The sequence below is a fragment of the Triticum dicoccoides genome, chromosome 5A, assembly GCF_002162155.2.
Source record: "Triticum dicoccoides isolate Atlit2015 ecotype Zavitan chromosome 5A, WEW_v2.0, whole genome shotgun sequence".
Classification (NCBI taxonomy): Eukaryota; Viridiplantae; Streptophyta; class Magnoliopsida; order Poales; family Poaceae; genus Triticum; species Triticum dicoccoides.
In genome coordinates, this window is record NC_041388.1 from 331,646,639 (window position 1) to 331,662,457 (window position 15,819).

General features: G+C 42.6%; 2 protein-coding genes across 2 annotated transcripts; both read right to left on the reverse strand.

Moving 5' to 3' along the window:
• Positions 1-1,386: 1,386 nt before the first annotated feature.
• Positions 1,387-6,424, reverse strand: LOC119299500 (ankyrin repeat-containing protein At5g02620-like). Its single transcript, XM_037576716.1, has 3 exons — positions 5,650-6,424; positions 2,291-2,835; positions 1,387-2,193 (listed from the first exon to the last, which is right to left on the reverse strand). The coding sequence occupies exons 1-3, from the start codon at positions 6,422-6,424 to the stop codon at positions 1,492-1,494; spliced, it is 2,022 nt and encodes a 673-aa protein (XP_037432613.1). The 3' UTR covers positions 1,387-1,491.
• A 2,746-nt stretch (positions 6,425-9,170) lies between these two features.
• Positions 9,171-12,522, reverse strand: LOC119297288 (clavaminate synthase-like protein At3g21360). Its single transcript, XM_037575138.1, has 3 exons — positions 11,995-12,522; positions 11,628-11,881; positions 9,171-9,581 (listed from the first exon to the last, which is right to left on the reverse strand). The coding sequence occupies exons 1-3, from the start codon at positions 12,520-12,522 to the stop codon at positions 9,236-9,238; spliced, it is 1,128 nt and encodes a 375-aa protein (XP_037431035.1). The 3' UTR covers positions 9,171-9,235.
• Between the last annotated feature and the right edge of the window lie 3,297 nt (positions 12,523-15,819).

Consider the following 15,819-nt stretch of genomic DNA (forward strand, 5'->3'; position numbering starts at 1 on the left):
CTGCTAGGGGCCTCTTTTCAAACATAGTTGAGGAGTAAATTAAACCAGTTAATGCATAAAGTCGTTGACTTCTTCATTAACTTAACGTTATACAGACCTGCTATCGAGATGGCATGTAGGGCAGCACATGGGCTGCTATACTCGACACTAGAGGTCTTATATATGTTTCTAGTAGGTATAAAATGTAAATTGCGTTTTCTATGGTACATCTCTCTCGGTGTTGATCTGGTGAACCTAAGTACTCTTATTCTAACCCTGCAAACAAAAACTACTCTTATTCTACAACAAGTTGTCGACGACATGGAGCTGGTGACATCATGAAATGTGAAAGGTTGTTGTCAAAGCCTCCAAAGCATCTAAGTCTTGTTTTTTTTCTTCCAAAATGGCAGGATTCCTACATTCATTAAGAAGAAAAGAATTGCTCGGTTAATTACAAAATAAGTGAAAACCAGGTTGCCCAGTTAATTATGAAAAACCAGACGAAATACCATCACAATCACTGAGTGGTACACATAATATAGTCCACACACATCACTCCGAAGAGGGTCTCACCGAGACACCATGCAGGCGCCATCGTCATCATTTCTCCCCTACAGGCGTCATTGCCATCCCTAATCCCTGAGAAAATGACCCAGGATTCACCATATGACTCAACCCATACTGTAGACCCCGCGTGAAAATGTATGAAAATCCGCGTCAGAACTCAGCCACCTGCGACTAGATGGTGCAGCTCCGACTCTGATAGAGAACTACGAAGGGGAACAAGGCACAACTAGTGCCACAGGAGATCATCAAACGAACCACCTGCTGCTCGTCATCGCACGCCATCGGGACCCCGTCACTGCAGCTTTGACTTCACAACAACAAACCATCTGAGGCAATCCCGCAGACATGCCGGAGAAGAGCGACTACCTATACCATAGTTGCGTCTCCGACATTGCTCCCCCATCATCATTGCCACAGAAGTCCCGACGCCAACATCGCCGCCTTCCACTAGTCCCGCTCCCCGGTGCCCAGCTCCTAAGACGAAGTCCCCGGGGGGAATACGACACCAAGGCGCTGCCATCTTTCGATCACACAAGATCAAGGGTTTCCCCATGAGCTACAGAAATCCACATGGGAGGGATGCGGTAATGCAACGGTGCCTTCAGAAAGGTTAGCGGCGGTTGTGGTTCGTGTTGTGCTCACGCATCTTGCAATAGGGGCAATGTTGCAAATGGTTCAATCAGGGGGCATGGCGTGCGGACGATGCGGCAGATGTTTCACATCTGATCGACCAGCAAATTTTAGGGATTCGGCTAGAGACGTCCACTTATATGAAGAATCACAAATTTGGAATAAAGAATATTTTTCTCTTTCATATTTCACATAGCGCAATCACCAAGATTTGAATTCACATGTTAATCGCCTTCTCCCTCCTCTTCGTCACACAAAACAAAGTGCTTGAGCAATTTAAATGCGTTACGAGCAGTCCCACAATGTCATTACAAGTCAATGAACTCTATCAACCTTGTAAAATATTAGCACGCCGGCGATCACAATGTAAGGCCAAAACTGCGACAGAAAGGTCAGTAGAATCGCCCATGGAAGCCTCCACCATGCCCGAACTCCAAGCCTCTTTAGCAGCATCAGCTCCCCATTGGCCACCATCGAGAAGGCCCACACGGCGTCGACCAATGCGAGAGTTGTGATCGCGCATGAAGCGATGGCCGTTGTGCGCGCGACCGTGGCCAGCACCACATACAGCCCGAACACAAAGGCAGCGCCGAGGCTCCTAGCCGAGCCGGCCATGAACGTGACCGAGATAACGAAGGAGATCATGCGGGTGCGGATGTCCACGGTGGTGACCCCCGCGTACATGAGGCTGGTGATGGATAGGCACGCGCAGATGAAGGCTAGCGTGTTGGCGATGATGAACACGTCGAACGCATAGTGCCTGGCCAGCGTCGGTGTGCCGCCGTTCGGATGGTCATCCGCTCGGTAGCCACCGGGTAGGGCGAAGGCTGCGGTGAAGGCCACCGTCGCGATCAGCACAGAGCCGATGCCTATGGTCTGTGTGGAGTCGGTTATCTTCTGCGCTTCTTCCTTCGGGTCTAGCAAAACAATATGTTCTTTGTGGAAGTGATCACATCTAAATGTGCCATTCTTTGCGCCAGCATCTTGAAGCAACCTATGTATCATAATTCTTGGGTTCTGCAAAAAATACATTGGAAGAACACAAAATAAATCATTCTCTTAGTGCAAGTCAGTGGAGCTATATGCATGAACCGACCAACAAACAATTGCTTACCAATCCGTAATGAACCCCTGCAGGTGTCGTGATCCACGAGAGATCAAGTGGCGTTTGTCCCTTGTTGTTTCTCAGATTCAACTTAACTTCACGGTTCTTCATTAGAGGACTGAAGATCCACATGTTCCCCATCTGGATCGCAAGATGCAGCGCGGTGTTGCCGTCCTTGTCCTGCATGTTCATCACCGACGATGCAAATTTCTTGCTCTGCAGGTTGGAGGCGTATGTCACCACAGACTGGCTCTCCTCAAGGACGGCCACATGGAGGAAGGTCCTGCCATTGGCGTCACGTAGCTCGGCGCAGTCCCGGCGGCCGTCGAGCAAGACAGAGACTGCCTTGACTTTGTTCGCGTACGCCGCCACGTGTATGGGAAACGATCTGTCGATGTCTGGCTGATACGCCGCGGATTGGTCAGCATCCAAGAGCAAGCTGATCACCTCATGCTCCCCCCATGATGCCGCAAAGTGGAGAGGTGTGCTTCTACTGGATCTGTCTGCTTGTCTGATGAGATCCTTGTTCCATTCCAGTAGCATTTTTATTGTCTCTGCAATTGCTAGCTCTTAATGGAATTGCAATGCTAAGAGTAGGCAATATGTTTACACATTGGTTGACATTGTGTTGTCCTAGGGTGCATGTACCTATATCAGCTTGATATAAAGTTATCGGTCCACTACTATTGAAAAAAGGTTTGAATTGTAGTCGTTAGGCTATGTGTTGCCCATACTGAGATATATTACATCTCACCTAAAGTATTTTCATGGCGTTGGTTTCTTGATCAGCCCATTCTACCGTGTTCGCTTTGCTCGATCGTTGTTGGTTTTTCTTCAGTTTTGACTGGTTTTTCTTCAATTTCTTTTGTTTTTCTTTGTTTCGTCTTCAGTTTTCTTAGATTCTTCTGTTTTTCTTCCTTTCTTCACCGGATTTTCTTTGTTTTTTTTGTTTGTCAACGTTTTTTCACTGGTTTTCTTTGATTTCTCTAGTTTTTTATTTTTATTTTTCTTTGTTTCTCTTTCTCGACACATGCCTACTTATTTCAATACACAATGTACATTTTCAGTGTATACGTCAATCTTTTTTTTTATATACAGTGAACATTTTTCAAATACACAATGCACATATTTCTTAAATACATGGTTTGAACATTTTTCAAATACAGCTTGAACATTTTTTAATTGCAATAATTTTCTAAAACTACACAAACATTTTTTTTTGCATTGGTATGAAGATACTCCCTTCGTCCCATAATACAAGATCATTTTGCAAACTACTTTGCAAAATGATCTTATCTTATGAGATGGAGGGAGTTTTTCATAAAAAGTCAGGAACATTTTAAACAAGTACATGAACATATATTTAAAATATTACATCATTTTTTGAATGGTATGAAACTTATTTTTATACTACGTAAAAATTGTTTGTATTTTGTACAAATATATTTTTAAATGTTAGGAACATATTTTTTGAAACACGTGATTTTTAAATAGAAATTCACCTGCATTTTTTGGATGCTATGAAATATTTTGTTGAATTATACATGAATTTTTTCAATTTTATAACCTTTTTATATGTCACAAATATTTTTCTGTAGTTTGTGAACACTTTTTGAATGTCACAAACATTTTTTTTAAATTCTACCAACATTTTCAAAAAGTTGCACGAATATTTTGTAACACTGCATATTTTTGTTCAAAACTTAAGTAATTGTTTCTGAAATATTTTTATTAGAATATTTTGAAAATATAAACAAACGTAAAATAAAAAACGAGAGAAATAAATCAAGTGAAGAAAAAGAACAAACCTACTACTGGGCCGGTGCACTAGGGGCGTTCCTCAGGTGACGCAGCAGTACCTCTCGCAGTAGGCGAGGTATAGCCACGCCCATTGTCAAGGCTGAAACGGCTAACTATAGCATAAATCGTAATGAGGGGCTTATCGCTAGTGTGATATGTTGATATGTTTGGCTTTTGCCGAAACTATGTTGGCACACAAACAACTTTTCTTATATTTCAAAGCTATCTTAGCTATGTGCACCAATTGACTTCGCCTCATGGTCTTTGCTAATTGCTATAACGCGAAGAAGAGTGATAGTGTTCTAAAAAAAAGGAAGAGCAATAGTTGATAAAAAATAACAAAAAAATCAGGCTTTTGCCCAATCATGTGGTGATTTCCCAATAGTCTGTGACAATCGAAGTTTGGTTTAACCTTGGCTTGCAAACTTTCATTGTCGGTTTCATACACAAATTATGTAGCGGCAGTGTTTATTGTGGGGAAAACTTTGTTTTTGCCACTTTAGTTTTTGCTCACTTTGATTATGCCACTCTAGAATTTGGCATCTCACTTTTGCCGCTCTTAGCTTTTGACAATACATCACAAATGCCATTCCGTGGCAAAAATGATAATTTTTCATTTCGCTTTTGCCACTCCGAAAATTTTGCTTTTGCCACGGAATGGTAAAAGTGATATATTGTCAAAAGCCAAGAGTGGCAAAAGTGAAATTTCAAATTCTAGAGTGGCATAAGTAAAGTGGGCAAAAGTTAGAGTGGCAAAAACAAAATTTTCCCTTTATTGTGTGTGGTGGACTCTTCAATTATTTACATAATTTTGATATAAAATGGTGATACTTTAAATTTTTAAAAGTTGGACTTTTAGCATTAGGATTTGGAGATTCAAGAAATTATAAGATTTAGAGTTTTAGAATATGTAGTTGAAAATTTAAATTATTAGAATTAATGTTTAGAATTTAAACTTCTCAAATTTTATTTTGAATTTTAAGATTCAAGAAGTATACAAATTCAAACTATAAGATACAAACTCAAAATATAGATTTGGAAGAATTCAGTTTCTTGAAATGAAAGGTCAATGTTCAGATGGATAATGTTTGGATCTCTTAAATTTTCAAAACTGACCCTGAGTAGCATAGAAGAAAGAGTGGAAGTGAAGGATGTCACCGAGGGAATGTTAAAGCCCATAACTTCACTCACTAAAACAGGCATAACAATGAACTTGCTTGCGGCGGAGACAACACAATGAATTTTCTTGCCGCGGAGACAACACAATGACAGTCTCTCTCTCTCTCTCTCTCAAAACTTGCACGTACTATTTTGATGCCATCTTCGATATCTATTTTTACGTTGTGTACATTTTTTTATGAAGAATTGTGTGCATTCTAATTATTCAGAGATCGAATGTATATTCATCATGCTATGTGTTCTCTTATGCTACATTACGAGTTAATAAAACATCATTTATATTAAAAAACCACAAAGAACGTGTTGTGATCCAGTGGCATTGAATAAAATTGTAAAAGATGGGGAAAATGCCCCCGGCAAAAAAAGAAAGATGGGGGAAAAGGCCTCACCTTTGCCCTTGAGAGCGGCTACATGCAAGGCATTTCGCCCGTCTGGTCCAGAGTATGACAACCCTTTGTCGTTCTGATAGAGCTGCCGTGCAATGTCGTCGTGTTCCAGCGAGACAGCCAAGTACAGCGGCGAGGCGCCATCGGCCGGCGGAACTCGAGCTAGATGGGGGTCCTCCGACATCAGCCGGCCGACCATGTCTCCGCTGCCCAAACGGACCGCCTCGTGTAGCACCGTCTCTCCCTGCTCGTTCTGCATCCTCAGCATCGCCTTCACCTTCTCGTCGTCGCCGCCGCCACCGCCATTCTCGGCTCCTCTCGCGAGACCCACGAGATGAGCGACCATCCCGCCCCACCCTGCCCGGGCGGCGCAGTGCAGGGGCGTGTCGCCGTTGCCGTTCCGGGCGTCGAGCAGGTGACGGGCCCTGTCGTAGATCACCGTCGCGCTCTTCAGGAACTCATGAGCGTCTCCCCGAGATGCGACCACGTGGAGGACGGAGTCCCGCGCCACGGTGACCGCGTCGGCCGAGGTCACCGTGGATGCCGATTCGACATTAACGGCTTCCTCGATGTGGACGATCACATCATGACGTGCCGGTCGCACTGGCGCCGGCGGGGGCGCCGCTGCTGCGTCGTCTTTTTGGCCAAGGAGACGCTCGAGCTGCCGCCAGTCGCCGCGGCGCGCGGCCATGAGCAGCTCCGGATGCGGCTCGAAGTCGACCCCCTCAGTTGGCTTGGTCCGTAGGCTGGGAGCTTGCTCTGTGTTCTCTGGAGCCATTCTGGGAGGCAGGTGCACTCTTGGCATAGATCCTAGCGCTCGAACCTACACCTACTATATCATGGATTGGAGAGAGAGATGGCTACTTGGCGGACTCAAAGCATAAATGGCAAAACGCGTTTGCTAATCATTCGGGCCTTGAGAGGAGGCAGTAGAAGAGATGCGATTCTTCCTCAGACATCACGTAAGGGCTCTGGTGAGAACCAGTAGGAGCAGCCCGCCTGTTACCACCCATTTGATTCAGCCAGCGAAAGCATCCTACCCCTCCCTCAGTACCTTTCTTCAGCGGTGTTCCAGTTCTTTGTGCCAGCAATGATTGCACACATGTGCATCTTAACGGCACACAGATCACGCATTTTTTTGTTTTAGAAATTCCGCATTCCATTAAACTGATGTTAACTTGTAACACGAAACCGTGGGAACACACAAAACCGTGGAACCCACGAGGGAAAAGGAGAGAGGATACATTTCCAGGAACATTCGCAAGTAAACTCCATAGAAACAAATTTCTGCAATCACCATTCTCAGCACTTGCCGTCTTCAAGACGAAAAAACAGCATCGCCCATGAGGGCTTTGTGAGCCGAAAAACAGGCCCGCCGCCAGCAAGGCCATTGTCACTATGGCGCGTCAACCGGGGATCGAAATGGATCTTCGGGTGAAAATATACTCTCATCATGTAGAAATACTCCAATTTAAATTGGAAATGCTAGGCGGATCCTATTTCGCGCCTAAAGAGCGAAATAAGGATCAATTTCTTTTGAGGGGTAATAAGGATCAAATGCGCATCGCGTGGATACCTGTAGCTTCTTTGGGCCGGCCCATCTAGCTCCCCAAGACTTGATTTTTCCGGTTTTTTCCGGTTTTTATTTTTTGTTTCATCATATTTTTTTATATTCTGTCTTCACATTCATTCTTATCTTTATATTACTAATTTTTTATCTGTTCCACTTTCTAAAGTCGTGAACATGTTTTTAAATTTGGAAACATTTTATGTAATTCCAATCTTATTTTAACTCCAGGAACATTCGTCAAATAGGTGAACATTTTTTCAATGCGGATATGTTTCAAAAATCCAGGCAGATTGTTTGAAATATGGAAACTTTTTTTAAATCCAGGAACATTTTCAAAATTCATGAATGTTTTCGGAAAATCCTTTTAAAAGACCAAATTCATTATATTTTATTTGAAAACATTTTTTCTTGAAATCCGGAAATATTTTTTAAAATTTTACAAAAAAATTGAAATTGGCGAATGTTTTTAAAATCCAATATCATTTCCTAGAATTGTTGAATTTTTTTAAAAAATCAAAAATATATGTGAATACCTTTTTTTTATTCATGAATATCTTATAAATTCCATAACACTGTTTAAAGTTCTTGAACCTTTTCAAAATTCACGAAAGTTTAATAAACTCCTAAATATTTTTAAAATTTCATGACATTTTATAAAATTCCTATAATTTTTAAAGTCAAGATTGTTTTCCATTTTTTTTGAAAACTTAGTTAAAGAAATAAAAAGGGAAAAGTAAAAATATTTGAAAATAGGAAAAGTGTGAAATGGAATAAAAAGGAAACGAGAAAAAAGGTGCCAACCCGCATTGGGCCGGCCCAAAGTATGCGTGTGAGGTGCGTGATAGTGCTCACTTTAGTTGTTAATTTGGGCATTCAAAACTTGACGATTGTTTTGGATTGCAAAAGTGTAGTGGATGACATTTATAGAGGTGCTGGTGGTAAATATGAGAACATCAAAGACATATCATGTTGAGTTCGAATAGTTTTGCTTCTTGCTCCTTTGTTCACTGGAGTAGAGAATGTAATTTTGAGGCCGATTCTATAGCCAAGCATGCTTTGTCATTACCAGGGGCGCCACGTGTGACTGCTTCAGCTCCATCATCCTGTAAATTACTGCAAACTTGCATCTTTTTAATAATAAAGTTGAGCATGTTCCTTGAAAAAATATCCGATGTGTTGTGGATTGTCTATAAGTTCTCCAGATGTTGCTATACATTACTTATCATGTCACTCCTTAAGGCATGTACAATGGTGTTATCTTAGAAGTGCCACGTAGCATAAATGCTGAGATGGATGAAAGAGAAACCACAAAAAAAAGACCCTGTCTTCTCTTAAATAATAGATGATCTCTTAGCAATAAATCTCTCACCATATTTTTAGGAATATCTAGTTACTAGAGAGATAACCAATGGTACATCGTAGTTTTTTGTCATCTCTAAATTCAGATAACTCGTTCTTATCAATCTATATACATGCCGTTAGCGCTCGCCTATAGTGTTTGTGAAGGGGCCATGGACCAGTAAGAACATCCATGAAAATTTTTCTTCCGGTTTTACAACATGCCTACTGGTTCTCTCCTGATTTTGTGTCTCTTTTTTCTAGTGTTTTGTGGAGTAGTTTTTCTGTCCCGTTTCTTTTTGGTTTCTTTTTTCAATTTATTGTTTTCCTTTCCTATTTTTACTTTTTTCAATTTTTGCTTCTTTTCGTTTTCTCTCCTTTTTTTGTTCATCGCGTATTAAAAAATATTCTTGTGTGTTTAAAAAATGTCATGTATTAAAAAACTTCATAATGTATTAACAAATATTCATCGTGTAATGAACATTTGATTTCCTTGATCCGGTTCACGACCGCGGATAGCACGGATCAAGGTACCTGCGGTCAATGACAACGAATGGGATGAGGCGACCCAGTTAAATTGTGTTGTACCGATTGGGATGTCATACGCTGATAAACTCTTGGATGCGCCACATGGCATATGTGGGAGTTCTGATCAATAAATAAAAAGAACTTATCAGCGCGTCACTTGCAAGTTGCGACGAGAACCCGCCTAGGCGGCAGCGACGGCCGCCGGCCGTGTAGCGTGGCGAGGTTGTCGAGGATGAGGATGTCGCCCTTGCGCCAACGGAACTGGATGCTCTCCTCCTCGATGATCTCCTCGCACCGCTGCACGAAGCTCGCCGGGATCTCGGCCCCGTCAGCCGCCGTGGCCGAGCTCAGCTCCTTGCCGTGCATCCCGACCAACGTGTTGAACCACATCCTCCGGCCTTCGTGCCCTGGGAAGACGTGGGTCAGCGTGCGGGGACCCAGGATCGTCTTCACGCCACCGTCCTCGAGCCACTCCACGCCCATTCCCAGTGACTTTGCCCTGCAAACATCCCAAACCGCTTATTGTTAATTTTCTTTTGTAGAGACTTACTATTGTTCTTTCAGAATACATAGAACAACTAGTATAACTTTGTACTAAAATTAGTATAATAATAAAACACTTAGAGACACATGTCTCAACTTTGTACTATTTTAGTACAAAATTACACTAAAATTAAGACATTTATTTTGGAACGGAGTAGTACTTAGTTCTTTGCTCTTTTTTGTGCATAGGTGTACAAATGTGGATATCCATTTTCCCAGCAAAGCACAAAATTTTGTGCTATTGCTATTATATCTGGTGATTTTCTATTTTAACTTCTGCACTTTTATAAATTATCATTCCTCTTTTAAGCTTGCAAACCAATATTTAACTCTTCTTATCACCACTCCTACATTGTATGTAGAATTTGTTTTTTTTTGTTGTTGTTGCTGAAACTGCACACTTTTAGAGTACAAGGTTAGGCTCTACTATGTGCAGTTTTAGGTGACTAGGGTTTATCACATACTTGGATGAGCTAGAATTAGGAAAAGAAAAATCTTCATTATACAATTTTTAAACCATATATGTGTGACAAAAACTCGCAATGTTTCACTTATCCTTTAGTTTATTTATGAGATAATGAATTCCCCATGTGCTCTTTGCTCATTTGAGATATCGTCTAATAGCTAGGGGCTTCGGATATGATTATTAACTCTGCATGGGTTGTTATAAAAATCAACTCAAGTAAATTTAGAAGATTCATAGGTCCAAATATATTTCTCTCTCTTATGCAAGTGCCACTCAACTGCGCACAGTGGCTCTACTCCTGGTCTTTCCTTCAACCAGAGCATCGAGATTGGTGACATGGTATATGAATACCTTGGGCGGGTTGCCAAGGAGGTATTTTTTCTAGCATGGATGATAGACTAGGTTCTCAACAGTGCTTCTCCACCTGTTCTCTGTTGTTTCAGACTATCTTTCATTGTGGTGTGGTGTTCTGGGCGTATTTGATTGTATGCAGAAACGAGGTTAAACTATCGTGTGTGCGGTTGTATCGGTTCAGTGTGACGATAAAATTAAGAAAATGCATTAACAAAAAGAACTCATGGATAACCTCACAATAAATAGACATGTTAATTTATAGGATTTCTCACCATGCATGCACCCACTAATCATTGCGGTGGCAAAAAACTTAGGCACAGAAACAATTGTGATCCTTATGTCGATGTATATGAGGCACTTAATCTTTTCATAATAATTTTTTCCAAAAAAATACAAAAAATAGCAACATATACTACAAAACCTAATAAATGTACATTATGAAAATATATGTCATGATAGTCTAGTGATATTTATTTAGTATCGCATTAATAATTTTCTATAAACATAGTCAATAATAAATCAATTTGACTTGAGACAACAGTACGTGGCTTTGTATAAGGAGAGAGTACTTCAAAAAACATACCGTATTATCGTACTTAAGAACATATATAACTAAATCATGCTCGAAAGGTTGCGAATACAAACACAAAAATGTACTTTACTATCCAAAATAAAAAAAGGTAGAACACACCTCTAAATTATTGAAAACATTGTAGATATATTTATAACATATGAAGCGCATGCAAGATACTCCCTCCGTCCCATGATATAAGAGCATTTTTGACAATACATTAGTGTAAAAATGCTCTTATATTATGGGACGGAGGAAATAGTTTTTTTGAAATATTTTTCTTCCTTTTAAATGTTTTATTTCTACAATTTTTAATTTCTTTATGATTACTCCAATTTCCAATTTTTGGATATTTTATCAAAATTTAAAATAACTATTTCTAAAAAAATGAGCAAAACCTTTTCATTTACAGGTTTGTTTTGTAAATTAAAAGGTGTTGCTATTTTTTAGGCGACTGAAAAATAACTATGTCTAAGTAACTGTAAACTATTTGATCCGATCGCTGGCTGAGATTCAAGATTCTGTATAGAGATGAGAAGATCTTCATCGAGCGGCTATGACTTTCTGAAACTAGTAAACAGAGGAAAAACAAAGGCTGACGTGTATATTACCTCGTCTCTGCTTCAGACTTGTCTGACGTGCCGAAAGCGTCTTCCCATCCTCTCCCTCTCATGGACCCGGTGTTGTTGTTGCTCGGCGCCGTGAACGTGTACCGGAGCCCCTTGGCGTCCAGCTCCCCCACCATCTCCGGGAACTCCTCCAGCGCCCGCTCCGTCACCCGGAAGCTCGGCACGAACGGCGTCTCTCCACCCTCCGGCGGCGGCACCTCACAGAACAGTATCACCTTCGCCGGGAACTCCTTGATCTGCACATCAATTGACGCAAACAAAAACCCGAACATGGATAGTCACTTCTCAAGGCCGGCATGCTGTACTGTCGCAGATCATGGCATGGCACGGCATGCATGTGTGGGCTCACCAGCACCATCTCGTGGTGGAAGTAGACGCTCTGCTCGAGGGGCCCCTCGTTGGCGGTCCAGATGCGGCCGTGGACGTGGGTGCGCGGCGCGGGGCCGACGTACCGGATGTCCGGCCACCCAAGCGCCTCCACGACGGCGTCGAACTCCGCCGCGTCGCGGACGTCGAAGCCGCGCAGCAGAATGGCGCTGTTGGTCACCACCTTGTCCTCCAGCCACTCCCTCTTGGCCTTCACAGCGGCCACGAGCGCCTCGTACCCGGTGCCGCCGCCGCCTTCGCCCGCACCTTTCGTTGACGGGCCCAGGACCAGTGGCATCTGCTGGCCGTCTATGGTCTTCTGCCCTTCGCACCCGCCGACGACGAAGGAATGGCCGAGCTGCGACGTGGCCAGATCGCTGGCGGCGAACATTGCGTTGTTGATGCCGACCTTGGCTTCCAGCAGCTGCCTGTTGGCCATCAGTGCTGCCATGAGAGCTTCGTAGTCGCCGGCGCCGCTGCCACCCCCGTCGTGTTCTGAGGTGGCTTCCATGGTGGCTCCCTTACAAAGTTACAGTTTAACTTTGCCTCTCGTTGGAAAATGCAAACTTGGATAACTAGAAGATTGCCTCTCGTACTTTTAAACTGGGGAACTTCAACGGGAAATGCTGGTTTATAAGGCCGTCATGGTCGACAAGGCTGTACGGTAGTTCCTCGAGTTTCAAAGGTGACGTACGTACGTACTTCAACTTATTAGTGATCCCTTCGAACGAAAAATACTACTAAGTGCATCGAGGATTAAACAAAGGTAGTTTGTCGTTGTACTAAGAACGACTGGTTTGTTGGCTTCATGTGCCGCATAAGAGGCTCTGCGGTGGACATTTGTCACCTCTAGTTCGAGTAAATGGACATTACACGCGGTTTGATTCTGGAACGATCTAAAAACCATAACTTAATTTTCAGTGAAGGGGCCTAGGCCCTCCTGTTTTTGACATGACACGGTCAATTTTGCAGGCACCAAATGATATTAAAATCGCTATCATTGGCTTGAACGAAGGACAATTGGATACAGTCCAAAGCAAAGGTTCCGGTAAAACCTAGAGAATGCTTCCCCAAGATTCCCTTTAGGTCCTACTCAGGTAGAGATTGGTATTAGCTATTTGGTTCTGCCTTGGCAAATACAAAATCAGATTTGGCCTGCTACCGTGTCATCATCATAGCTTAATTGGGGGATATACTCGGGTGCCTTCCGGATGCCACGTGCACCTTCCAGATGCAAATGCAACTGTATTTGGAGCAAGATGGCTCGTTTCCATCTACTCTGGATTTTGCAGGTGATGACATGTAGTGGCTCCGGGGATGGATATGGGCAAACACGGCTTGCATGCTCCCTCGGTGTGCTCCCCGACAGGCATCGAGGGATGAAAAAAGTGAGGCAACCGTCGAATGTAAAACTAGCACCGAGGGAGCACGGCGTGGGAGCAGACAAGCCGCGTCTGGTTAGACATATAGCCACACTTCTGCTCATTTCAATCTACTCAGGATTTAGCAGGCGATGCCATTTGGTGGATGCAGGGAAGGATATGGCTCAAACCTCCGGGCCAAAATGGCCTCCCAACACATTTTATCCATTTTAGGGATGTCTAGGATGCATCTAGATCATTAGATGTGCACTAGTCAGAGCACATTTAAGTATGACAACATAATGTATTTGTTGCTTTCCTTTATTAATCTTTGGAGTTTTTTTTTCTCTTGTCACTTATGTTCTCGCACATCCGATTAAGCCTTTGTCTCAATAATTGGACTAGGCATTTTTAACTTGTGTGAAAACCTCTGCGGAAATTAACATCTCCTCCCGAGAAATGGACCATCCTAGCATGATGTTTTATTTTTTTTGGTGGGACAAAAAGAAAAACAAGGACTAAAAAGTTGATGCGGCCCGTGCAAACCTCATAAAACCGCCCACAACGTGACAAGAGCAAGCGCCGAGCAACACAATCCGATGAAAAATGGCCCACATAGCACACACGGCGACAATGCGCACACGAGGCCACCCCGAGCAAACCCCACTGCTCAAAATCCTAATCTTGGAGGAAAAGACCAAACGGTTCAGGGATTAGTGTGATCTAAGTTCACATCTTGATACCGGACCTCGTGGTGATAGTCCCACCTTGCTTTCTTAAGCAAAATCTCACCAATTTAAATACATCTACGAGTTGATACCAATAAGCCGCCCAGAGAATTAATAAGGAGTTTGTCTATTTCTTCATGGGAAGAAAATTATGAAATTAACTCGAGAGAGACCCGATTAAACTGGCTCATACTAAGGAATCAGAGAAGAAGAAGGACTGGCCGCGTCCATGGAAAGAAGCAGCAGGGAGGAGAGGTGGTACGACACGCGACCATGGCCTCGCTTCGCTGCAAGAAGCCGAAGGGAGAAGATGTGGCGGCTGGCAAGGGTTGCGCTCCATGGTGCGGCCGGTGTCCTCCTGTGACGAGATAGATGCTTAGAGACGGGATCGAAGATGTGGTGAAGCATCGACTGCTCTACCGATCCGCTAGGTCTGTCACCTCAAGCGGGGTGGGCTTTGTCGTCCAAACGGGCCTACTCTAGCATATAGGAAAGTATAAACTCAGATATCCCTAAAAAAGATTAAACTCACATTTTGTCTTGCTTGTTGTATTGCTAATTAAGCTGACTTAATTTCTAACCATGGCAAAAATGCTCAGTTATTTACTTTAAATGGTTCTGAACCTAAGAAACAGAAATAGGAAGGACACATGTTCTGAACTTTTGCACCGAGATCCAGACAATGCCACGGTTGATATTGCTAAGCATGATATTGATGTATGATGTTTCCGGAAATACCTAAGGGGTTGTGGAAAATTTTAGGTTGTCAAGGATGGAATACATACTCTTTGCCAAAATACCGTCCCAAAGTACGTTTGACCCATAGTTTTTTTCATCAGAGACTTTTGTCCCGCGTTGGCCGTGACTAAAGTAGATTTATGTTGTTTGGGTGACAAGAGAGTTTAGGGTGGTCAAGGTGCCTAGGTTTAATTGAGAAATGAGAAAGTTGCAATCAGTTGATTTTTTCCTCCATAGCAATGTATGGTCATTGAACTACACATCTCTTTATGTAGGCAAATGCATGTATTGTGCATGTATGATACTTTAACAAACGGATAATTTAGGTTTTGGTTAAGACGAATCTTGATAGCATCACATATGTGAGTGTGCTCCCATGACAACGCACAGACACACCAGATAACATGGAAGAATTTTTTTCTCCCGTTGCAACGCACATGCATTTTTGCTATCTCACATTCTCACTAACACGACATAAGGAAGCCTAAAAACTTATAAAAGAAACACTTGCATAAATGGTACACTATAGTTTTTTTAGTTTTATGCTGAGGATACAATGCAGTTCATATCACTTGAGAACTTAAGATTCTGAAAGTTAAAAGGGCCTACACAAAGCCCGGTCACACTATATAACAAGAAATAGAAGGAAACAGTCGGACAAAGACGGATGTGTTGCTCGGTGTGGCCCAACAAGAACATATATGGACTGAGACAAAAGCGCTTTCTAATTACCCACAAAAAGATCTTACACAAAGTATAACCAAATTTGCTAATTATCAGTCCTCCTGAGAGGTAATTAAATCTCAATCAACTCGAGGTCCGTCTGATCATGGGCTCTAAGATTTGTGTGCAATGTTGGATGTTTGTCTCATCACAACTATGTGGCTCTTATGCAAGCAATGAGGGCACGTCTATAGAACACTTTTTTAGACAAACCCACAAAGCTTCATTATTCATCCGTCACAATGTTTACATGGACGA